This window comes from Phoenix dactylifera, unplaced genomic scaffold (assembly GCF_009389715.1).
Source record: "Phoenix dactylifera cultivar Barhee BC4 unplaced genomic scaffold, palm_55x_up_171113_PBpolish2nd_filt_p 000528F, whole genome shotgun sequence".
Lineage (NCBI taxonomy): Eukaryota > Viridiplantae > Streptophyta > Magnoliopsida > Arecales > Arecaceae > Phoenix > Phoenix dactylifera.
The window spans coordinates 121,094-132,962 of record NW_024067938.1 but is presented as its reverse complement, the minus strand read 5'-3'; the positions used below and the strand labels follow the sequence as shown (position 1 = coordinate 132,962).

The 11,869-nt window shown below is 39.5% G+C and overlaps 2 protein-coding genes across 2 annotated transcripts; one reads left to right on the top strand and one right to left on the bottom strand.

Annotated features, from left to right (window-relative positions):
• On the top strand, nucleotides 1–5,664 carry LOC103702650 (cytochrome b-c1 complex subunit 8-like). The gene is made up of 2 exons (XM_008785164.4): nucleotides 1–348; nucleotides 5,339–5,664. The coding sequence occupies exons 1-2, from the start codon at nucleotides 179–181 to the stop codon at nucleotides 5,385–5,387; spliced, it is 219 nt and encodes a 72-aa protein (XP_008783386.1). The 5' UTR covers nucleotides 1–178; the 3' UTR covers nucleotides 5,388–5,664.
• A 1,365-nt stretch (nucleotides 5,665–7,029) lies between these two features.
• LOC103702649 (dirigent protein 22-like) lies at nucleotides 7,030–7,906 on the bottom strand. Its single transcript, XM_008785162.4, has one exon. It carries the CDS (start codon nucleotides 7,763–7,765, stop codon nucleotides 7,199–7,201), a length of 567 nt encoding a protein of 188 aa, XP_008783384.1. The 5' UTR covers nucleotides 7,766–7,906; the 3' UTR covers nucleotides 7,030–7,198.
• Nucleotides 7,907–11,869: the final 3,963 nt, after the last annotated feature.

Sequence of the window (11,869 nt, the reverse complement as noted above, 5' to 3'; positions counted from 1 at the left end):
GATTTACAAGTCAGCAATTGACGATCATCTAATGGTCACGTGCATAGCACGTGCCAAACGCTGGTTCCAGAGAAGTCCTCCCGGAAGTATAGAGGGGCGGCGATAGGGCTCGGACTCTCGGCAAGCAAGAGAGGTCTTTGGATCGAGGAAAGAGAGGGAGAGAAAGAGAGAGAAAGGGATGGGGAAGACGCCTGTGCGGATGAAGGCGGTGGTGTACGCGCTGTCGCCGTTCCAGCAGAAGGTGATGTCGGGGCTGTGGAAGGATCTCCCCGGAAAGATCCACCAAAAGGTTTCCGAGAACTGGCTCAGCGCCACCCTCTTACTCTCTCCCGTCGTCGGCACCTACACGTATGCCCTCTCTTTCTCCCTCTTCTTCTTTTTTTTTTTGTCATTAATCGCTGATTTGTTTCTTTATCCGATGACTGATTTCTCGAGACTAGTTTTTGGTGGCGTCGACAGAGATCTCTTTTTGTTTAACCACAAAATCGATCGGTTTCGTATTTGCTTTTCTGTTTTGTTTTCATCTACGTATTTTATAGATTCGAGCGCTTCAGATTTCTGTGTATCTGTGCCTGTTTTGGGAATTTTTTGTTTTTAAAGAACGGATTGATCGATATTTGGGATGTTTTGACGTTGTTCTCGATCGTGTTGTTTCTTGGTTTTGAGCTGTATAAGAATTTTCTTTCCAGATCACCTCAATGTTGATCCGTTGATCCGCGAAAAAAAAAAACAGAATCTCCTGCCATGGGGGCTTTCGATATGTTTTGAAAGGCGCGTGATGTTATATTTGTGTGTTAGTGCTCTGGAATACTTAGAGAATGAGAAATAAATGGTTGCCGGGGCTTAAAATTGGGTTGATTAAGGATTAGAGAATTTGCTTTCTATTCTTGAAAGTTGCCGATGTTTGGAACTCTCCTGAAGGATGGAAAGATCATTTCTGATAATGAAGCTGGGTCGAACAATGTGTACATTATCCTCTCGCGTTCAGATATGAGATATGGTTGTTGGTCCTGTTTCATTGCTGAATATTTAGGTTGACATTCTTGTTGAGATTTTGGGGGAAAAAACATTTCTACCTAATGAAGCTGCAGAAATCTCAGACATGGCAAGGTTGCACGAATTATATCATAAACTGTTTTTTTGGATAAAACTAAATGTTTAGATACCGTCACAAAGCCAAGAAACCATGATTGATGAGTTCTTTGTTCAACTTTTGTCTATCTGATTGCAAAAGCTTTTGGCATTATGTCGAGGCAGCAGTTGGAAAGGAATAGTTAAAATATGATTGATAATAGGAATATAAATGGAAAATGAAAAAAGATATCTAAAATATGGTGCTTCCTTTTGCATCATTGATATGTTTGACATTATTTTTATTTTTCTAAAATTCTTGTTCTAGTAGAATACTTGAGTGGATAAGGTGCGTTGATATAAAAGCATTTTATGCAGATAGGTTGAAAGGCTAATTTTGAATCACCTTGATTGTCGAGATGCTAATAATAATCCTTGAGTATTAGTTGTAGTGTGTGCTTTGTGACTCAGTGGTCAAGAGTTTGTGTCAAGATGTATTCATGCTTTTTTATCTTCTTGTCGGGGGTTGGAGTTGGGATATTTGTGTTTCGAATTCAAATATCACTTAAATTTTTTAATGAGTTAGAGACCAACGAATAGACATCTAAAACTTACAGTTCACATTAGACAAAATTAATAGTTGGCCACCATTTCCATTAAGGAAGATATGCTATCTTGTAAGAGGAAGAGAAATATATTGAGCGAATCTGACAAGTATTCATAGTCTTTTTCTATATTTGAAAAATTGGATACTTAACATGAGTATCCAACATGTATTTGAGAAGTATCCGATGTGCATTGTTATTTGATACATTTTTGATGCAGATATGATATGTGATTTAAAATATCTATGATTCCTAATGTGGATTTATTGTTTAACAATATCTTTTGTAGCCTCATCATAAAGACCATGTTTTATAGGATATAAATTTCAGTGTTTTAAAATGGCCCATATGCTTATCCGGTCCCTTGACTGCACCGCATTGCCTTTATATGGTACACTATGCAGTTATATGGCATATGAACCAAAAAGATAGACAATTTAGCATATGTTGGCTGTTTAATATCGTATTAGACATATGTGAGCTCACCTAGCATTCTGGAGCTACATATATAGTCCACTCTTATATGGGCCCATGTAGGTGAAGCGGATACTTGCTGATGATAGCTTTGATATCAGTTTATGGTAAGCCTGGTACGGGTATTGATCGTGCTAAAATGTTGATTAAGTTATAGTTATTGCTATTGATGTTCGATACTAAGTGATAAGCACTAAGTTGTTAGTTGTTACTAGTATTGCTATTATCCATCCATAAAAAAATACTTTCATTATTATTTTTTATTGTACTTAATATATTATATTTATTTTTAAATATTTAACAAATGGTAACTGTAGATGTACCTGCATATGTTACTAGCATATCATATATGCACTATGTAGTCCTTTGATCACTTGCATACTGCAGCTGTTATATGATACTATGAATATTTTTAGTAGGTTGTGGGCACCTTTGTTTGTCATACACGTGGATTCTTTTTATAAGTTTTATATGGAAAAAAAATAAATTAATGGTGATGATAGGTATTGAAAGTACAAATTTTGCTGGATACATGGTGCATATTTGTATTGTTTTCTTTTCATTTATATTATTTTTTTTCATTTATATATTCTTTAGTAGATGCTTTGGTAGCAAGTAAGGTTGGGAGCAAGACGACCCAAGTTATTTCTTTCTTGCTATTTTTGTACCTAACGTGTTTAGTAAGACGTTTCAGAAGGTGGTGATGGAAAATGCTTCAGGCACTCACCTAAGCACTTAAGTGATGTGAGGAAACCCTAGAGTGCCTTCATGGTCAGAAGCATGGCAAGTTTGCTGAGGCTACATATAAGCCAATGTTCAAGACAAAATGAGAGGCTTTGAGGCTACTCCTCTCCAATGTCGATCATTATTCTTTCTATCCCTCCTTTGCTTATTTTTTAGAGTTTTGTTAGCTTTATTTTCTGGGTTATTTTGGTCTATTAGAGTCCTTATTAATAAAGGGCTATTTGCAGATGTTCACTGATTTACTTTTTTGTGTTATGTGTGGTCTAGAAACATCAACCATGTTTTTGGAAGTGGTATTTTGCTGTCATGTTTGAATCCTGAAGCTACTTCAGGATGTCGAGTAGTTTATTTTTGCTCACTTTTGTTTAAAAACATATTATCAGAAGTGGTACTTTGATACCATATCTTGAAAGATGTCGAACATGACATTTGATGTTTAAAGTGATCGTGAAGAGGATGTTGGGACTTGAATAGTTAATCTGATGATGTTTGTATTGCTTTTGATAACGTTTTTTTTATACAAATAATTTTTATTTCTAATGCATTTTTTTGAACTTTCTCAAGGTGAGATGTATTTGGTGTCTAGTGCCTTGGGTGACATGGGTGTTCCATTGTCCTAATGGTGCCTTGGCCTCTTGACAACTGTGAGGTCATAACGAGTCATAAATCATAAAGTGGGTTAGATTGGATCGACTCATGGGTTGGATTGCATATGATGAGTTTGTTTTTTATATTTTAAGACTAAATATAAAAGAGATGTGACAATATGAGTCAAATACAGAGTAGATGAATGGGGAATGAAAAGCCATACATATAAGAAGTGTAGTTTCCACCATCATAAATTCATTCTTAGCTTTTCTAATGAAATAAATATTGTGTTTGGTAGTTGTACATTACCTATTAATTTAATTATCCTATTAGCTCAAGTGTTTTAGGAAAAAGGACAAAAAATTTAAAATATGGTTGCAAAAATATGAAAATTTGCATTTTTTTCAACTCTATGATCTTGAACAATATGCCTTTTGATTTTACTACTCAAGAGCTAAGACTTACGGATGATACGTAATTTTGAAATCCATATAGTCAAATAAATTATAAAAATGAAAGTCTGCATGATTTAACATGTAAATAGCCAGATCAAGTTGGATCTTATGATTGAAAGGGCCCTATTATCCATGCTATGGTTCTGGACCTGTCATCCTAGCTGATTCCAATCAAGGAGAAGATCCAGATTGTTTTAGGGCCATTTTAATCTGGATTGCAAGATTTGGATTGTGAATCATATGATTTGAACAACAATCAAACTGATGGACAGTATTGTGGAGGATTTGTTGTTGTTGTTGATGATGACGACGACGACGACGACGACGGCGATGCTGATGTTAAGTGGTGATGGTCTTTAGAAGTTGTAAAATGGAATTACTGATATGTTTTAAGATTGCATGTGAAAGAACTTCTTTGCTTGGTTTTTGGTAGGATGTGAGAAGATGGTGATCAGAGGGCTGTGGATGATCAGTTGTAACTGCCTGCAAAAAAAATGTTCAACTGAGCATTTTATTCGTGATTTCTTTTTGATTGTGTAAACATTGAATGGGTGCTTTATGTGGAGAATTGCCTTTTGAGTAGGGTGATGTGACTTCTATTGGGAGTGCATGCATTAGCCTGGAGAGTTTCATCATGTGCCTGTTGAAATCATATCTAGCACCATCTTTTTATACTAGGGTGGTTTTTTGGAGGTAACTGTAACTTCATGGATATTAGGTTGAGGGTTGAAAGTTTTGGCTGTGGTCCCATCGATATATATTTATTTCAACCTCCTCCTTTTTGTGTTAAATTCTGAATAATGCCCTGGCTTTGAGTTCCACCCCTTTCTGAGAAACAGTAAGGAGAGAATCAAGCTGGAGTAGACTACACCAAGGGCAAGTTTCTTCCACAAAAAATCGTGTCCAGCAGATAAAAACGACTGTGTCTATGCGATATGGATATTGGAGGAAGTGAGATAGTTATAGAAACTATTAATGCTCCATGTAAAGTCGCTTTTAATCACAACCGCCCCAAGGGCACTGTAACCTGATGCAAGAGCTAAGACTGGAAACATGGGTGTTCTGCAGATGTCATGCTTTGTCTTCCCATATTTGCTGCAATATTTCTTTCTTTCAGCAGCTTATTTATATGGTTTTTGCAGATCATATGAAGAAAGAAAGCTGAACTTGATAATTCTTGTTTATTTTAAAATGTTATTATTAACATATACTAGCTCGATATTAGTGTCAGGTTGCCTGTATTCAATTTCAGTCTTCATTTTTCCTTTCTTGAAATAAGAATTTATTCATTCTGTTCCAGAAAGGTGTTTTTTCCACTGTAATGAAGTCTTGAGCTGATTAATGACAGCTTTTTTATTGGTGCACTAAAATCCTTATCTAAAAAGTTATCTGCACATGCAGTTATGTTCAGTATTATCTGGAGAAGGAGAAGCTAGCCCACAGGTACTGAGGTTGAAATGCCCATGTTGAAGTCATCCGGGTCATAAAAGAGTTGTTCAGAGTTATGTTGCAGTGTCCTCTAATGTGAAACCTCTTAAAGTTCTTATTATGCTCCAAACTGCATCATGTTTGCTTTTGAATAATTGAGTGTGAACTGATTTTTGTTAGTTACATGGTTGTACTATTCCACCTACCTACATTTTTGATGATCATGTCTTTTATCTTCAATGATGAGCGGACACTGAAGATTTTGAATAGGACCTTGGTTGTAGAGCTTTGCTGGTGCAGTCAATCTTTTATGTTGCAGTGCATGTTTTGTTGTTTTACCATAGTCTGAAGGATTTGTTGCCGTGATTCAAGGTTGTGGGCCTCGTTGATGGACAGGTTCTGTCTTGGGCCCTTCATTCTTGTTTTCTGCTGTCTTATAATCCGCCTTATCTATAGGAGCATTTGTTGGCTTTGTATATTTGCAAGCAGATATATTTGTTCCTCCAGACATTACTCCACAGTCCTCCAATTCAGATGGAAAGATGCTTTTTGGGATTGGGAATCCTACGAGATATTCGCAATTTGGACCGGTGATGAAGTATTGCCTGTATGGTCTCTCTTCTGGCAGCATGCTTATGTAATTAAACGGCATTCTTTATTTGAGTGATCCCAGTTTTCAACTCCAACTCCGCACCAGTAAACAGTAAACTGATTGCTGGTTTTGAAAGCCTTATCGCCAGTAGTTTTGCGGCACCATTTTCAGTTCGCTTCTGTTCTGTGAAATGCTATGTGATTTTGAATTCCATTTGGTCTGTGAATGTTATGTGATTTTGAATTGCATCTGTTCTATGAATGCTATGTGATTTTGAATTCCATCTGGTCTGTGAATGCTATGTGATTTTGAATTGCATCTGTTCTGTGAATGCTATGTGATTTTGAATTCCCTCAAGGTGCTTGTGGACGTTAGCGATAGCTTCATTGTTATTTTGTACAAGAGATTTCCCCACTCTGATGCTCTGCCAGGCTTCCAGCCGTCGTGGTTGTCGGTGGGAACAAAATAGAAAGGTCAACGACAGGTCTGAACGAGATCATCTGGGCCATTAATATTCCGGCGTGTTTCAACGGTAGCAATGTTCTTCCGGCCCTGGCTGGATGTCTTATTAGTCTGATATCTCTCCCAGGCAAGTTGGAGGTACGATGAAATGATCCCGACAATTTCAGGCATCAAACTCCAACCAAATAATTATCAATTCAGATATATCACTTTTTCAGAGCGAACAGACCAGCTTCTTAGTCAACGTTCCCGTGAAAAATCAAATGATTTGGGTGAGGAGGTTGGCTTACAAGTTACAATCTCGACGCTCGATGCAGTTGCAGATGGTGTACCAAGATGACTATTAGGTAAGCTCTCTTTTCCTGGATCCTGGCTACCTTTCTATAATTTAATCATCACTGGTTCTGAAAGTGGAGCGGAGGACGAACAAGGTTGGTGGTTGGTGTCGTATTTTAGGCTCGCACAAATGAGAGACCCGGAATAAGATGCGATGGCACGTGCGGATGAGAACACTAGAACGTTCTAGATTAAATAGGCGATTTCTGCCTCAACCACCTAATAATTTAGATCAGCACCAGGTTAATTTTAAGATTTATCAACCAACCGACAATTCACAACCACAGTTCTACGTACTTTTCTTATTCGAAAGGGGAATAATCTTAGGCTAGCCGCCTAAGTGACAATAGCGTGCTAATAAAAAGGTGTGGGGCTACCGCCCGACACAAGCGGACCCAGAATACTGGAAGAAAGGAGGAAAAGTGGATGCACATCAGATAAGCTCAATAATGGAAGACAAAGCAATTGTACTCAACCACCGCATTCCCGGACTTCATGTCCAAATTGTGGGTCTTGGCCTGGACGTAGCCGCGGGCCAGGCGGAAGAGCCCGCTGCCGCCGATCACCGGCATCTCCCTCACCGCCGTGAACACCTCGTTGCGGCCGAGAATGGTGATCGTGCTGCCGTTGTACTTGCCATCCATGAAAGCGAAGTTCATGGCCATCAGCAGGCCTAAACCCTCCTGCGCGGCCGACGCGTAGAGTCCCTGCGCCCGGCCGACGAGCTTGGATGCCATCTCTGGGCCTTCCGTCAGCGGGTCGTCGATCACGTTCACCAGGCCGAAGGAGCTGCTTGATGTGCTCGTTGTTGCAGCCTGCGCCACCGGCACGGCGGTCGGATTGGGACCGTTTAATACGTCATGCCAGAAGAAGTGCAGGTGGGTGAGCTTCTCGTGGCGGGGTTTTGGGGCTGTTTTTTGGCTTTGGATGAAGCTATACGGTTGTTCGGCCAACAAGGTGGTGGTGGTGGTGGTGGTCAGGAGGAGGAGGAGGAGGAGGAGTTTGGCCATTTGGCGTGGCTAGCTTTCCTCTCTAAAGTGAATTACAAATGGAGATTGACTTGGGGGTGGGAGAGTGACTTTGGGCTTTTGTAGGTGTTTGTGGAGAGAACAGTTGGGATGTTGGTGGGGGCGGGTGAGGGCAGAAGGGTGAATTAAAAAGGATGGTTCATGCGACTAGACTTCGGTTGCTTCTTTTTTTTTTCTTCCGTGCTCCTGGTTGTTAGATTTAGATTCGCAGGATCTTCAAACGTATGGTATAAGGGAAGGATTCAACAGCAAGCTCCAATCGCGTGTTGACATGTTAATCTTTTTATCTGTTTTGCCTTACATGCGAAGGACCATTTGAACGTGGCTAAGAGATCTTCCTAACAACATTAATATTTGTGGAAGCACCACCACCCCACTCCAACAAGAGAAGGGGCCATAAGTTTATTTAATAATAATCCTAACAACATTAATAATATTCTTGCATGTTTTTTCCCTTGCCACTGATCAATACAAGAAAGAAAATGGAGGACTAGATCAAGCTTTCTTGCATGTGTCTGTATTGAAACATATATGTCCGCATTAATTCCTACTTTTTATTTGGGTAGATAGCAAACTAATACAGAGTTTATTTATTTGGGGACAATTTCACTCTTTTCCTCCCAGTGTCTCAGGCCAAGTGATAGACCAAGATCAAATCAGACGAACAGTTTTAGCGAATCTTGGAACTAATCTAGGCTAGAAATTGGAAACCGTGCTGATTTTGAAGGGAAAGAAAAAAATAATTATTAGAGAGCCATAGTGCTTCACTTTTGACTATGGGAATAATCTTTCCTGCGTTTTTAATGGCAAAGACTTGTACTTCATTCGCTTGCGGCCTCTATTCCACCACATTTGCTTTAGGAAAAGGATGCCATGTGAAAGCGAGGCATGGGAGACTGATTCAAGGACCCAGGGGCTCTTTCAAAGACGACGGAGGACAAACCGTAGAAAAAAATGGCAAGGTGAAGGAAGCGTCTCCACATAGCCTTTCTTGTGTTGTTGGGGTCTTCGGTTCAGATCTCAGCCTCAAAAAATGCTCGCCGTGTTGACGAAGAGCTGGGCTTCCAAGCAAAGAACATGTGCACTGCAAATTCCCAAGATTGCCAATGCTACAATTTACATGCAATAAATCCGGAAACTCATGCTGTAAGATCTAGTGTGTGGCCAGAGAAGCTGATGACAAGATTTTTTTTTTTTTTTGAACTTTTTGAGGGAGAGGTTGACAAGATGTCACTTCCCACTCTTTTTTCTCTACAGTCCAAGTCGTAGAAATTTTCTATAGTTCGAGTGAATAACAATTTCTATAGTTTTTAAGCTCCTATTAGCGTCTGCAAAATCACCTCGTGTTGCAGAAGTATCCTGTACAGGTGAAACCTGCACTAAGATCTAGCTATCATTGTGCTCCCAACCTGAGTGAAACATTTACATGAATTTGAGATTTTCAGTTTGGCATTAATGATCAGTTATTGAACTTGTTGCAAATATTTATGCTACTTGATTGGTAAAATAATTGTTTCAGAACGTTGGATGAGCAACGATAGATAGTTGTTATCGACCGTTTTTACCAAAAATTACTGAAATTGTTGGTGATTGCTTTGGAACTCGTCTTTAAGAGTAGCCATCACTGATTCATACGTGATCAGGACGATGTCCGCTTGTTATGATTCATAAATGGGGGAAGCATGACTTCCTCCTCCAATTTATCAGAAAAAAAAAAAGAACTTGTTGCGGGGACGGCGCTTTGGCCAGAGCCTCGCGCAACAACATAGCCCACATTAAGCTAGCAGAGAAAGAGGACCACGTTGACGGGGGGAGACTGGTGCCCTCACGGGTTTGCCCGTCAAAAGGCGCCTCGAGAGGAAAGGATTTCCACCCCCCATTGAAGGCATGGAACCTTTCCGTTACTAGCCGATGTGGGACTAAATTCAAGGCCTCCTCCCCTCCCCACAACATAGCCCCCCAGCGGGAAGGTTCCTTGCCGGTTTTTAACGCCGGGGGCCCCCACAGTCCTGAAGGGTAGTCAATGGAGGGAGGAGGCGCCCTTACCTGGCGCGCCATCTGTTGCGGGGACGGCGCTTTGGCCGGAGCCTCGCGCAACAACATAGCCCACATTAAGCTAGCAGAGAAAGAGGACCACGTTCCTCCCGAGGTATTGTCCGCTTTGGGCGCTCCGGCCCGCGCGTCCAGCGCTGACGGGGGGAGACTGGTGCCCTCACGAGTTTGCCCTTCAAAAGGCGCCTCGAGAGGAAAGAATTTCCACCCCCCATTTAAGGTATGGAACCTTTCCGTTACTAGCCGATGTGGGACTAAATTCAAGGCCCCCTCCCCTCCCCACAACAGAACTTATGACCATATGTAACAACATTCAGAGCTTCACTAAGTGACCATTGGTATATCAGCTCAACTTTGTGATCACAAACTTTGTTTGAAGATATTGCTATATATCATTTAGCTAGAACTCATGCAAATCACTGACTTTACTCTTCTTAGATGCTATAAAACTAGTAATTGCACTTTCATTTTATAAACTATACTTCTTTTTTCTTGCCTCTTTCAAAGCAAGTAATTATTCATGTAAATGATCAAAAGGATGTGACTATACTTTTAGTCATGATGTGTTACTCCATTTGCACCTCTGTACGGGGAATCGTAGAAATTTATGTTTCTTGAGAATGACTTCCCATTTGCAGTCAAATTACTACTCTTTCTAGACCTTGTGGGGAACCAGGATGTGTTTTCTAGGGATAAACCGGGGTGAATAGATAATGCCAGGTTTAGCAGGGATAAATTTTATTCTTGCTTTGAAAATGGTTGCAGTTCTTTTGTTTTCTAATTGGATGCTAGCCAGGGATAACAAATATTGTCTTGATGTTATTTGAGGATAAGTGAATAAAAAAGACGTTTTTTGTGAAATTGGATATGATGTAATGTGTGTGTGTATATATATATATAAAAAATATGTTATTAGTATGATAATATGATAGTATTATATGATTAATATTATGCATTGAAGGGTTAAATCAGTCATTTCCATGGAGAGTTGCTCTTGATAGAAGTGCCTTGTTCTACTACTCTTTATAATAGGGGCATTAATCAACCTTTTTGTCCACAATGTTTTGCACCTAATGAAGACTGGAACCATTATTTATTTTCCGACAAAAAAGCTTGGTTAGTATGAAAATCTTATTTGGAAGCTATAGCCTACACTTGAATATCTTGGATTAGGTTAATGTTGTTAATACTTTCAATCTTAAATCCATTGAAAATTTGTTGTATTATATGGCAGAATTGGAAGAACCATAATTGAGAGTTGTTCCAACATATGGAAACTGCCTGCTCCCAATTTTTTGTTTAACAGCACTCTTCTTGGCAAATGAGTATTACACCCTTAAAATAGATCGTCTCAAGTTGATCGAAGCTGGCATTGGGCCTTGGAAGATAGGAGAGCGAGAGAGGCTAAGGGTGTTGGGGGAGAGAGAGGGAGGGAGGGGCACGTAGGGAAGGAAGGATGAGGATATAGAGGGCCATGGGGTAGGGGGTTGGATGGAAAAAGGAGTAATTAGGGGGGGAGGAAAGAGATATAGAGAGTTGGGGAAGGATGTGAAGGAGAGAGGAGGAGAGAAAGAGGAGAGGGGTTGGGGCAGGATCGGTCACAACCACTAGCTACATTTCATGTGCACCATAAATAGGAGCTAATGAATGGACTTGCGAGCTGTAGAAAGACATCATGATTCCAAAAAATAATTTATTGAGATGAGAATACAGATATTATATTTCTACCAAGATAACTGAAAGTTCCAACTACTGAAATTCGTAGCAGGGAAGAGGGGAGCGAAGAGAGACCATAGAGTCTAATTTATTTAGAATTTTAATTATTTATTATTTTTTTATTATTTTAGTTAGAAAATTTTAATTTATTTAAGATTTTTAGTTATTTTTTTAAATGGATCTAATTTGATTAGAAAAGAAAGAGAGCATGCCCATAAAACCGCAAAAATAATTAAATACTAGCTTGTTCATTTTATTATTTTTATAGATATTTGTGAACTAAGGAACTAAGAATATTCTATCTAACAATCTAAAAAG

Excerpts from the sequence above, each read along its gene's own strand:
- LOC103702650 (XM_008785164.4), top strand. The coding sequence starts at position 179 with ATGGGGAAGACGCCTGTGCGGATGAAGGCGGTGGTGTACGCGCTGTCG. Across the intron at positions 349-5,338 it reads CCCGTCGTCGGCACCTACAC|TTATGTTCAGTATTATCTGG; the intron begins GTATGCCCTCTC and ends CTGCACATGCAG.
- LOC103702649 (XM_008785162.4), bottom strand. The coding sequence starts at position 7,765 with ATGGCCAAACTCCTCCTCCTCCTCCTCCTCCTGACCACCACCACCACC.